This window comes from Geotrypetes seraphini, chromosome 1 (assembly GCF_902459505.1).
Source record: "Geotrypetes seraphini chromosome 1, aGeoSer1.1, whole genome shotgun sequence".
Taxonomy (NCBI): Eukaryota; Metazoa; Chordata; class Amphibia; order Gymnophiona; family Dermophiidae; genus Geotrypetes; species Geotrypetes seraphini.
In genome coordinates, this window is record NC_047084.1 from 457,060,478 (window position 1) to 457,074,239 (window position 13,762).

Here is a 13,762-nt window from a genome sequence, read left to right on the forward strand (position 1 = left end):
GGCTCAGTCCAGGGACTTCACCATCAAGTGTGACCTGCATTCCCCTGCTGTCTACGGAGAACACCTGTTACAGGTAAGCAACTTTGATTTTTCTCATAGTGATGTACATGAAAAGGGCATTGAATATCCGCTTGTATTTCACTCCCTTGGAGGTGGGGATGATCAGTTGGTGGGTGATGTTTATTCCGTTATTTGAATGTTCTACTGTGCTGTTTTGTTTTTTAAATCCTGTTACTAGGATTTAATTTACTTATCTCCAATTTTACCTTATTGATCTGTGTACTACATTGACTATTGCTCATTTTACTATTGTTATGCTGTTAATACGATCGTAAGTTGTTTGTTCCAAGATATGCTGGTTGTACACCACCTTGAGTAAATATCTTCATAAAGGCAAACAAATACAAATTCAATTAAAAGAACTTTGTATACCTGTGATTAGCTTTCAAGATCTGTGCTCCCTTCTGAAGCTAGTCATAGATGTATTAAACTACTACAATAATGAAATCACTTACAGGTTATTTGTTGGCCCTTCTTTCTGCTGTATAACTGAACGCTCACCATGCTTCCTCCTCCCCAGGTATCAGAGAGTCAATGTTGGAGACTGTAATTCCCAAAGCAGAGGATAGCTGGATTATGGTAGTGCTGGGACCACACCGGGGTCAGGTGAGCACCAAGATTGGCTATTCAGCTGCTACCAGTAATCCCTTTATTTGTCCTGATTGATTAGATTGTAAGCACTGTCAAGTAGGGACTGTCTCTTATGTGATTATTCTGTTACATCCCTTCCGGATTCCATACGCTAGGTGTTCAGTTCCAACCTGCAATCTGGGAGTTGCAGAAATCCAACACTTTTCTTAGCACATTCTCCTCCCCCTTAGACTGAGAGCTAGAAACATATCCAGTTTCAATTTCTGCAAACAATCCGTGCAGAAGTCTTTTGCGGTTGCTCTGTTTCTTTTCTTATTTTTTTCACTTAAAGTTTGTTCGGTGACTTCAGTGCCTTGAGACACGCTCCGTTGGCCACAGTCAGACAGGATGCTGTTCCACGAAGCCAGACTGCTGCTTCACAGAGAAACTCTGGTAGATCTGTGGAGCCAGCCTGCTGTGTGCTACTCTTCTTAGGCACCCTTCTTAGACTCGGAGTTTCTTCCCCTGGGAGTTTATCTACCCGCTGACCTTGAAATGGGTTGTAAGCGCAGATTGTGTGCATCTGGAGCAAAATCCCCAGGTTTCAAGACAAAGACTGATTTTCCCGCCCACAACCATGTGGACGAGGATCTGTGGGGGCGGTGTCCGGCTAACTGGCAGTCCGAAGATTTCAAGTCTGGTCCATTTGGAGCTGTTTCTGAGGCAGAAAATCCTTTTCCTCCTTTCTAATACTGTTTAAAGCTGCTGAGAGTCTAGCACTGCATAGCTATGAATAAACCTCCATTATTTCCTATAGGAACTTAGGGGGTAGCTTGTAAAACAATTTTAAATCATTTTTCAGTTTCTGAGGGTAGGGTTAAGGTTCCCCATCTCCCCAGACCCCAAATCACTATTTTTTATTTTCAGATTTTATGGGGGGAGGGTTGCCATTTTAGTGTAAATTCGCTTGCAGAAGCCATCTTGGATTATAAACGATCCTTTTATTCAAAGTTTTATTTTTGCCTTAATACCCCTCGATTTGCTTAAAAATCGTTTGGGATGGACTTCCCAGTCCCTAATCTATTTAATGTGTGCATTGATTGCGTTGGGTTGACGCCAGATCAGCAATCGCGTGCCATAGCAGGGGGTGGGAGCTTTGGACTTTGCCTCCTCCAGGTACTTTAGGGCTGGGGAGCCGGCGTGGGTCCGTGACTTCGGAAAAATTCTCACCCAGAGGCCGTTCTGGAGTCTGGCGCAAAACACCAGCATTCCGAGTCTGGGGAGTTGTTTGGCGAAGGATATGTGCCTCAACAAAGCCCTGCCATGGTTGCTGGGTGTGACTTTTCGCAGGATTTTATTCGACTTCTCTGGAAAGAGTATTCTTCAGACCTTGCTCGTTTGACACAGCCAGCTGGCGCATCGGGTCTTTCTCAGCCTGTTGTGCTGGTAGCGGAGTTTCCTGTTTGGGAGCCCTCTCGTCCAACTGTGGCTGACCTCGATTGCAGTGGTTGCCATTCAAATATTATGCTTCTTCTGTCTCCTGACTTCTTCTATTGCATAGGGATGATACCCTTGCCAGGACTAGTCACCTTGGCTACCTTGAGAGTCCAGATTTGGGTGCTGATCCTTCTATTTGCTGATCCTTCTATTTGCAGCCCTTTTTATTTATTTATTTATTTATTTATTTATAATTATACAATCAAATTTTACAAAAATAATTCTTATTCCATTAAATACAGGGAAGAAAATTACAAACCAAAAAATAAGCTCTTTCAATTCATCATACAAATTAACCCATTCTTAGACCACTATAATAGGGGGTGATCAATCATTAATTTAGAGAGAAATTTAGAGGTATTAATTAAACCAAAAAAAAGGCATAATGTATCAAGCGCCCATTACTTCCATTGTCCCTCAATCCTTGATGATCTTCTTAACATCTAGAAATTCCTTCAGATGGTTAGGAGAGAAAAAAGTATATTTAACACCCAAGTACCTAACCAAGCATTTGCAGGGATATGCCAAACGAAACGTTGCTCCCAAGTTTATAGTCTGTTGTCGCATAGAAAGAAATTCTTTCCTCCGTTCTTGTGTAGTCTTAGCAACATCAGGATATATCCATATTTTCCGTCCCCCCAAATAATTTTGGGAATTTTTGAAGAACAATTTCATGATCAAATTCACATCTTGCTCAAAAACAAATGATACTAATAACGTTGCTCTATTCGTCTCAGATGTTATTGTTTGTTCAAGTAAAGTTGCAGCCCTTTTAAGCGTGGTTCTAGCCACCCTTTTATTTCTGATGTTTAGAAAGAGCTCAATTTGGATTCTCCACCTTCCGCTTCTTGGGTGTTGTTAGGGACCATTCTCATGTGCCTTTTTCCATCCCATCCATAGCTCCTTGGTCTGGTTACAGAACATGCTACTGTATGTCTAAGCTTTATCCCCTGGCTCCTGAGTTTCAGCAGGTTTTTGAACAACCTAAGATAGATTCCGCCTTGGCGCAGGCTATCTGGTGCACAGCTCTCCCTAGTGATGGGGGAGTGATGCTTAAGGACTCTCAGGATCGCAGAGTGGATATTATGTTGGGGGGAGGAGCTTTTGTATTAACACACCTATGACAAATCTTTATCAAAATGAGCCTCAGAACAACAGGCAGGAACTTAATCCAAGCCAAACAATCAAGCCAGCCGGCTAGAGTCCAATAATCATAGGCTCCTCTTGTGTCCGGCTGCAATGAGAGCAAAAAAACTCTGAAATATACGAGAAAAAAACTGTCATTCACCAGGGGTCAGTGCTTGGACCGCTGCTATTCAATATATTTATAAATGATGCACTGCTTGGAACAGTCCATTTCCCCAACGGTGGGCGGAATTGGAGTTAACGTATTTGGGGGTCCGGATTCCCTTGGACCTTTCTTGCCTCTACTCATTGAATGTGGATCCACTCTTCCGTGCACTTGGGAACCAACTGCAGTTGTAGCAGGGTCTTCCTCTTTCGCTTTTGGGCCGAGTGAGTCTACAATATGCTTGTTGTTCCCCGCTGGTTATACCTTTTCCAGGTTCTTCCTCTTTTTCTGTCTCCTCAAGATGAGAAGCGGCTTGAACGACTAGTGCAAAGGTTTCTTTGGGTGGACAAACGTGCACAGATCCCGTTTCGGCAAGCGGCTTCCCCGTGGTATAAAGGGGGTTTGGGATTGTTAAATCTCCGTTTCCTGATGGTTGGATGTGGTAGCGCCATATTAATGATCTCTTTTGTGGTACCTCTACTTTTACTAATACCTCTTTAGAGCTTTCCTGTTTCACTACTACACACTTCAGTGCTTTTCTCCATTCTCCTTTGCGCTCTCCCTGGGGACCTCTTCCTAGTGCCTTGTTACATGGGCCCCTGCGCCGGATCTGGCATTGGGTCTGTAAATTTCATTCGCTTGATCCTACTCCCTTTCTGCCTCTACGACTTAATGGGAATTTTCAGCCTGGGGTGGATGGGGCCAGTTTTGTGGGGTGGGAAGCAGGAGAGATTCATTACTTGTTTCATTTGGTGGATGATGAGGGACAGATTAAGTCCTTTGCCCGCTTATGTGAAGAATATTCCCTGCCCCCTACCGATGGGCTTGCTTACATGCAGGTCGATCACTATATTTCCTCTTTACCACATTGCAGCCTCACAGCTTCCTGTCAGGAGCTGTTGACTACTGCTTTTACTTTTGGCTCGCAACTGCCTGTGCCTCTGAAATTCCACCATAGACATCTGAAAGACGAGTCCCCCCTGCTTGACACTGTCCACTTACGTACTGCTTGGGCTTGTGATCTTGCTGTAGATCTGCCCGATTATGTGATCTTGACAGCGATTAAAAAGCTGCCTGTCTTTGGTAGATACACTGTATTTTGGGAACAGCATTATAAACTGATACTCCGCTTGTATATCTCACCCAGGAGAGCCCATTTGGCGGGGCTTCGTCCTTCAGCTTCTTGTCATCGCTGCAACGCACCGGAAGCTACCTTAGGACACATGTTTTGAACTTGCCCTTCTATCCAATCCTTCTGGGATTCTGTTTTTCTTTTTGTTGATTGTACCTGGAACATTACTGTGCAGTGTTCTCCTCTTCTACTGTTTGGCACATCTTCCCATTTTCGCCCTCGTCGGCCTGGAGCGGCAGCTTTTCTCCGTTGGACTGTTCTGACGGCTATCAAGTGCATCTTGCTTAAGTGGATGGACGTGGAGGCTCTTTGGCGTTGTAAAATGATCGTGCTTCTGTCCTGGGAGCGCAGAGGGGTACTGGATATTTCTTCAGTGATTGGTTGGACCTTTCAACAGACATGGGAACCCTTTTGGAATATGCTGACTCCAGTGGCCCGGAGCCACCTCTTGAATTGCTAGTCTTGATTGTGCTGTTGATTTTCTTTGGTTTTCTTTCTTTGGACATTTTCTGTTCCGCTTGTTTAGAGGACTTTGGATGGACAGGGGGGGTGTGGGGGGGGTTCTTTTGGGGTGGGTTCGGCTCCATTTGTGTAAAGTTGAGCGGATATTCCTGTGTTTGCTGTGCTGGTTTCTTGCTAGTTTTCTTGTGCTCAATAAAATATATTGAATCATAAATGATATAGAAACAGGAACGAAGTGAAAAATAATAAAAATTACAGACGACACTAAACTATTTAGTGGTGCTCGGACTAAAGAGGACTGCGAAAAATTACAAAGGGACCTGAACAAACTAGGGGAGTGGGCGACGAGATGGCAGATGAAGTTCAATGTAGAGAAATGTAAAGTATTGCATGTAGGAAGCAGAAACCCGAGGTACAGCTATACGATGGGAGGGATGTTATTGAGTGAGAGTAACCAAGAAAGGGACTCGGAGGTAATTGTGGACAAAACAATGAAGCCAACGGCACAGTGCGCAGCGGCTGCTAAGAGAGTGAATAGAATGCTAGGTATAATCAAGAAGGGTATTACAACCAGAACGAAAGAAGTTATCCTGCTGTTGTATTGGGCAATGGTACGTCCGCATCTGGAGTACTGCGTCCAATATTGGTCACCGTACCTTAAGAAGGATATGGCGATACTCAAGAGGGTTCAGAGGAGAACGACACGTTTGATAAAGGGTATGGAAAACCTTTCATACACTGAGAGACGGGAGAAACTGGGGTTCTTTTCCCTGGAGAAGAGGAAAATTAGAGGGGCTATGATAGAGACTTACAAGATCATGAAGGGCATAGAGAAAGTAGAGAGGGACAGATTCTTCAAACTTTTGAAAATTACAAGAACGAGAGGGCATTCATAAAAATTGAAAGGGGACAGATTCAAAACCAATGCTAGGAAGTTTTTCTTCACCCAACAGGTGGTGGACACCTGGAATGCGCTTCCAGAGGGCGTGATAGGACAGAGTACGGTATTAGGGTTCAAGAAGGGATTGGACAATTTTCTGAAGGAAAAGGGGATAGAGGGGTATAGATAGAGGACTACTACACAGGTCCTGGACCTGTTGGGCCGCCGCGCATTTGGACTGCTGGGCACGATGGACCTCTGGTCTGACCCATCAGAGGCACTTCTTATGTTCTTATGTAGATCACAGAGATATACTCTGTATAGCACAGTGCTACAGAACAAAACAGTGTTTAATAATTTATGTGGTGAAAAACAAAAGCAAAATAACAAGGCCCTTGTTTCACACCCATGCACTGCTTCAGGGCAAAGGGCTCCACAAAAACCAAAAAAAACCAACAAAATAAAAAAGAACATATCATCTTTTAGCACCATGGTGAACCTAACATACCAGAATGCGCAGTGCATCCCTGTGAAGGTTCATGCTGGTCCTCTGCTGGTGATGAATGGCGTGGATTATGTGGTGGACGCTCTTTATGATCTCATTCGAGTTCTTAGTAAAGTCTTTGCTTATGCGATGTCTGCATACTGGACTCTTTGGATCCATCTTTGGGCTGGGGATGGTGCCTCAAAAGCCTCTTTAAGCAGACTTCCTTTCAAGGGCCAGCTACTTTTTGGTAAAGGTTTAGATGACCTCATCACCGGTATTGCTGAGTGCCACCCTAAGTCTCTCCCTGTGAGCAAGTTTCGCCGGCGTTGGGAGGAGATCATAGTGCTTTTTGTTCCTCCCACAGAAGTCATCAGGGATCCGCAGGTTCCTCCCAGTGGTATTCCCAGGGCTACCACCCCTGTTACAACAGTTCCAATTCCAGGCATCCTCAGACCTCAGGATCCCATGCAGCGGCTGCACCTACAATTCCCCGATGACGCCAGGGGTCAGGCGTATCGGAGGCCGATTCTTCAGTTTTATCAGGAGTGGACTCGACTTTTCTCGGATCAGTGGGATGCTGGACATCATTCAGGAGGGGCACAAATTAGACCTATTTTGCCTGCCTCTGGATTTGTTTCTGGACTCGGGCAGGTTGGCCAGAAAAGGAGTCGAGGGTCCCCAATACTCTGCAACATCTCTTAGACATCAGAGCGATGGAACCCGTTCCAGAACATGAATCGGGCTTAGGTAAATTCTACATATACTTCATCATGCCTCAGAAAGGCTCGGAGGATTGGAGACCCATTCTGGATCCGAAGTCAATCAACTGCTTCTTGCGGATTCCTCATTTCTGCATGGAAACAGAGCGTACAGTGATAGCTGCTGTCTCTCCTGGAGAGTTTCTGGCATCCTTGGATTTCTCGGAGGCTTACCTCCATATTCCAATCTACCTGGAGCATCACAGGTTTCTGCGTTTTACATGTTCTGCAACAGCATTTCCAATTCACAGCTCTGCCCATTGACCTTGCAACAGCACCCTGTACTTTCACCAAGGTGATGGTAGTGTGGCGGCTTTTCTCCGCTGGTAGGGGTCCAGGTTCATCCTTTCTTGGACAACTGGTTGATCCGGGATCTATCTAGTCAGGAGTGTGTTGTCATCTTCAGGAGGAGCCGCTTGATGCCCTCCTAGCTCCTGGAATAGCTAGGCCTTCTCTTTGACACCAGTCTTGTGTTTCTCCTCAAGGCACACAGACAGAAACTTCAGCAACAGATCAGAGATCTCCTTGATCATCCGGCTCCCACAGCCTGGCTTTATTTGCAGATTCTGGGGTCAATAGCAGTCTTGGAGGTGGTCCCCTAGGCCACAGCGCTCATGCTCCCTTTACAGGAGCCCCTCCTCTCTTGGTGGTCTCCATAGCTTCATCCCTGTCAGATGCCATGGACGGTACCAGCTTGCAGCAGCTTGAGCTGGTGGCTTCAAGGAGAGGCTGTCTGCCAGGGCTGGCTTCTTTGAATTTCTGAGTGAATGACCCTTATGACGGATGGCAGCCTGTTGGGTTGGGGTGCTCACTGTGGGGACTGCTCTATTCAGAGGCAGTGGACTCCTCATCTGAAATGTTGGTCGATCAATTGTCTGGAGCTTTGGGCGATCTGTCTGGCGCTACTTGCTCTCCAGTCTCTTCTGGAAGGAAAAGCAGTGTGGTATATGTAAATAATCAAAAGCGATTGCATACATAAATCATCAAAGGTGCACAAGAAGCACTCCCTTCGGTCAGGAGGCTCACATACTGTTCCACTGGACGGAATTGCATCTTCTGTCTCTTGGCAGCCCATGTGGCCGGAGTCATCAATGTTCAGGCTGATTTCCTCAGCCAAAAGGTCCTGGACCCAGGAGTATGATCCCTGTCTCAAAAGGCATTCCGTCTGATCGTACAGCATTCGGATCAGTTCCATATGAACTTGATGGCTTCAGCAGAAAATTTGAAAGCCAGGCATTTTTTCAGTCAACAAACACAGCACGGAAACCTAGGGCCAGATGCCTTGGTTCAGCCTTGGCTGGCTCACAAGCTCCTGTATGTGTTCCCTCCATGGCCTCTGGTCGATCGGGTCCTCCGCCAGAAAGCAACACATTCTGGCCTGATGATTCTAGTAGCTCCAGACTGGCCTTGTTTACCATGGTAAGCAGATCTTGTTTGTCTTCAGTGGGACGAGAAATTCCAGCTCCCTCTTCGATATCTTCTCTGTCAGGGGCCGGTGCCCATGGAGAACCCACAGCACTTTGGTCTTACGGCATGGCTCTTGAGTGCTCAGCCTTGATGAAGCATGTTTTTTCAGATGTAGTTATCTCAACTCTTTTGCGCTCAATGAAACCCTCTACTATGGCTTCTCGATTTTAATTTTTTATTCATTTTTACATCAAGTGCATCAGGAAATAACAATTGAATTGAAAAACATCACTTGATTTGCTAGTAGAAGGCCGCGAAGCAGCGTGTTTAGAGTGTTGCGGCCGCTGCTGGAATCAGGATGCTTGTCAGGACCGCGGAAAGGGAAGAGGGGCAGCGGCAAGGGACTAAGGGAGCCAGCCAGACCGCGGGAAGGGAGGGTCGGATGGGAGGCTGAACGGGGATTCGGGTGTGCTGGGGAGGGGGGGTGGAGACGATGCCGACAAAGACGAACTGTCTTACGGGGGGGGGGGGGAGGTGGATACCCTAAGCGCGCTGCGGCCACTGACATACAGATCATGGAAGTACGCAGATAAGAGTGCGCATGCACGGCTAGGGTTTTATTATATAGGATTAGCTAATATAATAAGGTACCTAACTTTAAATATGATTCATAAGTAATATATAAGAATTCAAAATTTAAACCCCTCTTTAAAAATAAACCATTGATAGTAATAAACTCATCAATGAAATAAATAACTAAATAAATAGTCCCTAACTTTTAAAATAAAAACATCTATATATTATTTGATAAATTGCACTTTCCTACATGAACAAATGTTGAATTTTATCTATTTTCTTTACTTGTATTAATTAAATAATAATTTTAAAATTAATATGAATCTTAGATGTTATTATTATTCTTAAAGTTTGAAGATTTGTAATTACCACTTCCCATTAAACGAATTCCCAACCATTCATTTATTTTCATATTAAACATTTAACTTAAAAGGATTATAAAATCAAATCTAACCCTTCAATAAAATAATAATATCCATTCGAAGCCCACTTTAATTTTCTGTATATAATTAATTGATTGACCTATCTGCCATTCATTCAGATCTAACATAACTATCAAAATTATAGAAAGATAAATGGTAAATTCATAACTACTATGATAAGCACTTGTACACAGAAAAAAGAGATTACCACTTTTCTACTGTCAAAGATGTGCATGAAGAAAACCAAAGTATATTAAATAAAATAAAACTTTTATCAAGTGCGATCATCTCTGCATGGGCCTAAACATAGCCTACGCAAGTGAAGACCCAAACTCTGTAGAGGCGAAAGTTCTAATGTATAACCCAAAGTCAATGTCTGCCTGTGAATTGTCAATCGGAATCATATCAGAATGATAACTTCCATGACACACATAAAATATAGTTATTCAATACTGAATTGTTCCCAAACTAAAATTAAAGTTTTTATCGAAGACTGAGCATATTAAATGATCTTCTTTCTTTTTTGGCCCAAACCGGAATTACAGACATTGTAAAAATTTGAATGAGCGTGAATCATTTGCAAATATATTGTACTTCACAGTACCAATCAAACCGAGCTGCGGGGATCCCACTGCACATTTTCCTTCTTCAGCATTTTAAGACAATACTCATCCGTTCATCAAAGGCGTTTCTTCTTCCTCAGGACAGAAGTCAGGCTGAAGCAGTAGGACACATCGATCTTTCTGCTACTGAGCAAACCCGGAAGTGCAGATTACCAATCAGTCTCCACGGAGGTTCGAAGCCAATCCAATTCCATGTGGAAGAAAAACAAATCTCCCATTTAAAATCCAGAGAGCGCAGCACACATAGCTGTCACATAACACTATGAAATCGCCACGTGACATTCCATATTTACTACTCAAAGTAAGTTGTTATACAAAAGGCATCGTTTCCACAGAAGACCGAATCAATTTATATTAGCTTTAAAATAAGAAGTGTGTTGTTGTTTCATCACAAAGTTCTTTTACGGAATCGATCAACGGCATTTCTGCTTCTGTTCTAAGCTTGCTCACGCCAGGAACCAGAATTTCAATATGCTCAAATCTTAACTGACTTTGCTGTTACAATAGTAACCTATCTATGGTGTGATCAAGATTTTTTCCAGGTTACTCAGAGGCATGAAACTCTACAAGGAAGGGATATACCCTCCCAAGAATGGAACAGAGTTCACTTTCCAATCATTGTAACTGTTTCAATAAAGATCACACTTCAAGCTAGGATACGAATAAATAAAGAATGTATCACAATTTTTCAATGCTTCAATGTGTCATGGCTTTCTTTTCTTCATAAATAATATTAAGTTAACATCACTGAAACTGGATAAGTTATAAAATAATAACTTAACTTTATGAAGGGTTTGGGGTCCCAACGTGGCCCCGTTTCGCTTTCTTCCTCAGGAGGCCCAATCATAAATTTGATGAAAGTCCTTTAAAACTCTGAATAATATTAGAATTGGTGATGTATAATTGCTTCACTGCTGGAAATTGCTCTCTCTTCACAAAGTTATTCTCAAACTGCCTAGTTTTTACTAGTATTACCCCCGTGATATCAGAAGCAAATCTTAACTGAAGCTACATATTTGAAAATTATAAATTCTCAACATTGCTTCCATATTTCCGTCACATCATGTCAATCCACATAAAAATGTAAATAAAATTATAAAATGTAATAAAGAAATTCTAAATTAAAATGAAAAAAAAAAAGGTAGAATGAATGTCCTTATTAGGAAGACATAGGCTGCTCGCATTGATCTATAAATTCTTGCAACTTTCTTGGATCTACAAAATTCAATGTTTTGTTTGCATAAGTGACCCACATTACTGCTGGGTACATTAAGCCAAATTTAGCTCCCAAAGACCTGAGCTGTGGACGTAGATCAAGTAACTGTTTCCTTTTAAACGCTGTATCCTTAGCAAAGTCTGGCACTATATGTATCTTGGAGTCCTGACATTTAAATTTTTTTTTTTATTTTTGCTAATTGGCATATTTCTATGACTTGCTGATGTCTTAGCAGTTTGAAAATTAATGTCCTTGGTCCTCTCTGTTTATTTGTCCTTTGTGCCGGGATCCTGTGTGCCCTCTCAGACTCAAGCGGGAATTTTGTTTTTAGTGGCAATATTTTTGGCAAGAATTTTTCAAGGAAGGATATTGGGTCATTCTTTTCCACCCCTTCTGGTAGCCCAATAATTATCAAATTATTCCTCCCCTCACGGTTAGCAGAATCCTCAAGATCCCTCTTTAAAGATTCAATTTATTTCCGCTCTGCCTTACATAACAACAATTCTGTCTCCACTCCATCTGCCCGCTTCTCCAAATGATTCAGTTTTATGTAAACTACATCCATTCTGTTCGTGAGGCAGGCAACTTCATCTATGACCACTTGTATCTTTTTAGCGTTTTCTGACACAATTGCTTTGATTTGCCGAAGCTCAATAATAATATCATTACTGCCATTTTCTTCTGTTGGTAGTGGTACTTTCAATGGAGTTGCAGGCTCCGGTTTTGATCTTTTAACACTGCCAGATCCAGTTCCTTGCCCGATGCCATCTTGAGTAGAAATTAACACTTTTAAACTTTAGAAAACTAATTCTTGTAGCTTATAATCCACAAAAATAGCTTGTCTTCACGGAGCTATTTCTTCACCCGACCATCCTGTTACATTTCCAAGCCACATTCCCCTCTACTATGGCTTCTTATGCGAAGTTTGGAAGGCTTTCCAACAGTGGTGTGCTAAGCCTGGAAGGCTTTCCAGCAGTGGTGTGCTAAGGATCAAGTGGAGCCTGAGAGGGCTTCCATTTTGGTGGTCCTGGTTTTTCTTCAGGCAGGCCTAGAAAAAGGTTTAGCAGTGGCCTCCCTTAAAGTTCAGGTTGCAAGCCTTTCATGTTTTAGAGCACGCAGAGGCGCTAGTTCGCTTACTGTTCATCCAGATGTGTCCAGGTTTATGAGAGGGGCACTTCGTTTGCGATTCCTTTCCCTTTGTGGAATCTTAACATTGTTCTGCAGGGCCTTGGAGAGGCCCCATTCAAACCACTGAAGGATGCTTCTCTTCTGGATCTAACGGTCAAGACTTGTAGATGTCATAGTGATTCCTAAGCCAGGAAATGGCTCTATGATGTGTGGTTCCTTCGACCTATTTCTTTGCTTGATACTAACTATAAAATTTTTTAAAAGATCCTGTTTAACCGTTTAAGTGCTCCCTCGGTTGATTAAATCCAATTAGGCGGGCTGGCAGACATTTGATAACAATCTGAGGATCTTATATTTGATATGGCATGCCTGGCAAGAAAAACAGCAAGCACTTATTTTAGCAATAGAGTGGCCTGGCCTTTCATGGTGCAAAAACTTCTCAGGGCCAGTATTATAAGCAAATATTTGGTTAGGGTTCAATTGCTGCATACCAGAGTGCCTCAAACTTTTTTAGCTCTGACATCAGGGAAATGTCATTCTGATGGCTCCAGACTGACCTCACAGATTGTGGTACACAGATCTTATGTATCTTCGAATAGGACACAATCTTTGACTGCGGACTCTTCCAGAATGTCTCTTTCAGGGTCCAGTCTACATGGAGGATCCCGATCGTTTTGCTCTTACGGCATGGCTATTAAATGTGAAGCATTAGAGCGCAAAGAATATTCTGATGTAGTCATTTCTACTCTTCTGAAATCTAAGAAGTTGTCTATTGTGTCTGCCTACACTAAGGCGTGGAACACTTTCCAACATTGGTGTAACCAGGTCAGTGTGGAGCCATATTCTGCTCCAATTTCAGTGGTGCTAGCCTTTCTCCAGGTGGGCCTCAATAAGGACCTCACCGTGGCTTCCCTTCAGGTCCATGTCACTGGGCTCTCTTGTTTCAGAGCCTAGGCCAATAATCCTATGCTTGCATCTCACCCTGATGTGGCCAGATTTCTGAAAGGTGCTCTTCGCATTAGACCTCCAAACCGCCATTCCCTTCATGGGATCTTAATTTGGTTTTGTCTGGCCTCACCAAAGCTCCTTTTGAGCCTCTGCAAGACGCTTCTCTCTTGGACTTAATACTCAGAATTCCAAGCTCTGTCTTGTAGAGAGCCTTTCCTGAGGATTTCAAAAACAGGGATTTCTCTCTGCACAGTTCCTTTGTTTCTGCCGAAGGTAGTATTTGCATTCCATGTTAATCAGGAAGT

General features: G+C 43.2%; 1 protein-coding gene across 2 annotated transcripts in view; it reads left to right on the top strand.

Annotated features, from left to right (window-relative positions):
- The window catches only part of GPKOW (G-patch domain and KOW motifs), a 77,772-nt gene that overhangs the window by 61,421 nt on the left and 2,589 nt on the right, over nt 1-13,762 (top strand). Inside the window, exons 10-11 of one of the 2 annotated variants that reach the window (XM_033922184.1) lie at nt 581-666; nt 10,246-10,835. In XM_033922184.1, the coding sequence (XP_033778075.1) occupies nt 581-666; nt 10,246-10,431 (272 nt within the window). In that variant the 3' untranslated portion in view covers nt 10,432-10,835. Of the gene's footprint in view, nt 1-580; nt 667-10,245; nt 10,836-13,762 lie in introns of those variants that run through there. The other variant, XM_033922195.1, reaches the window with a different exon arrangement.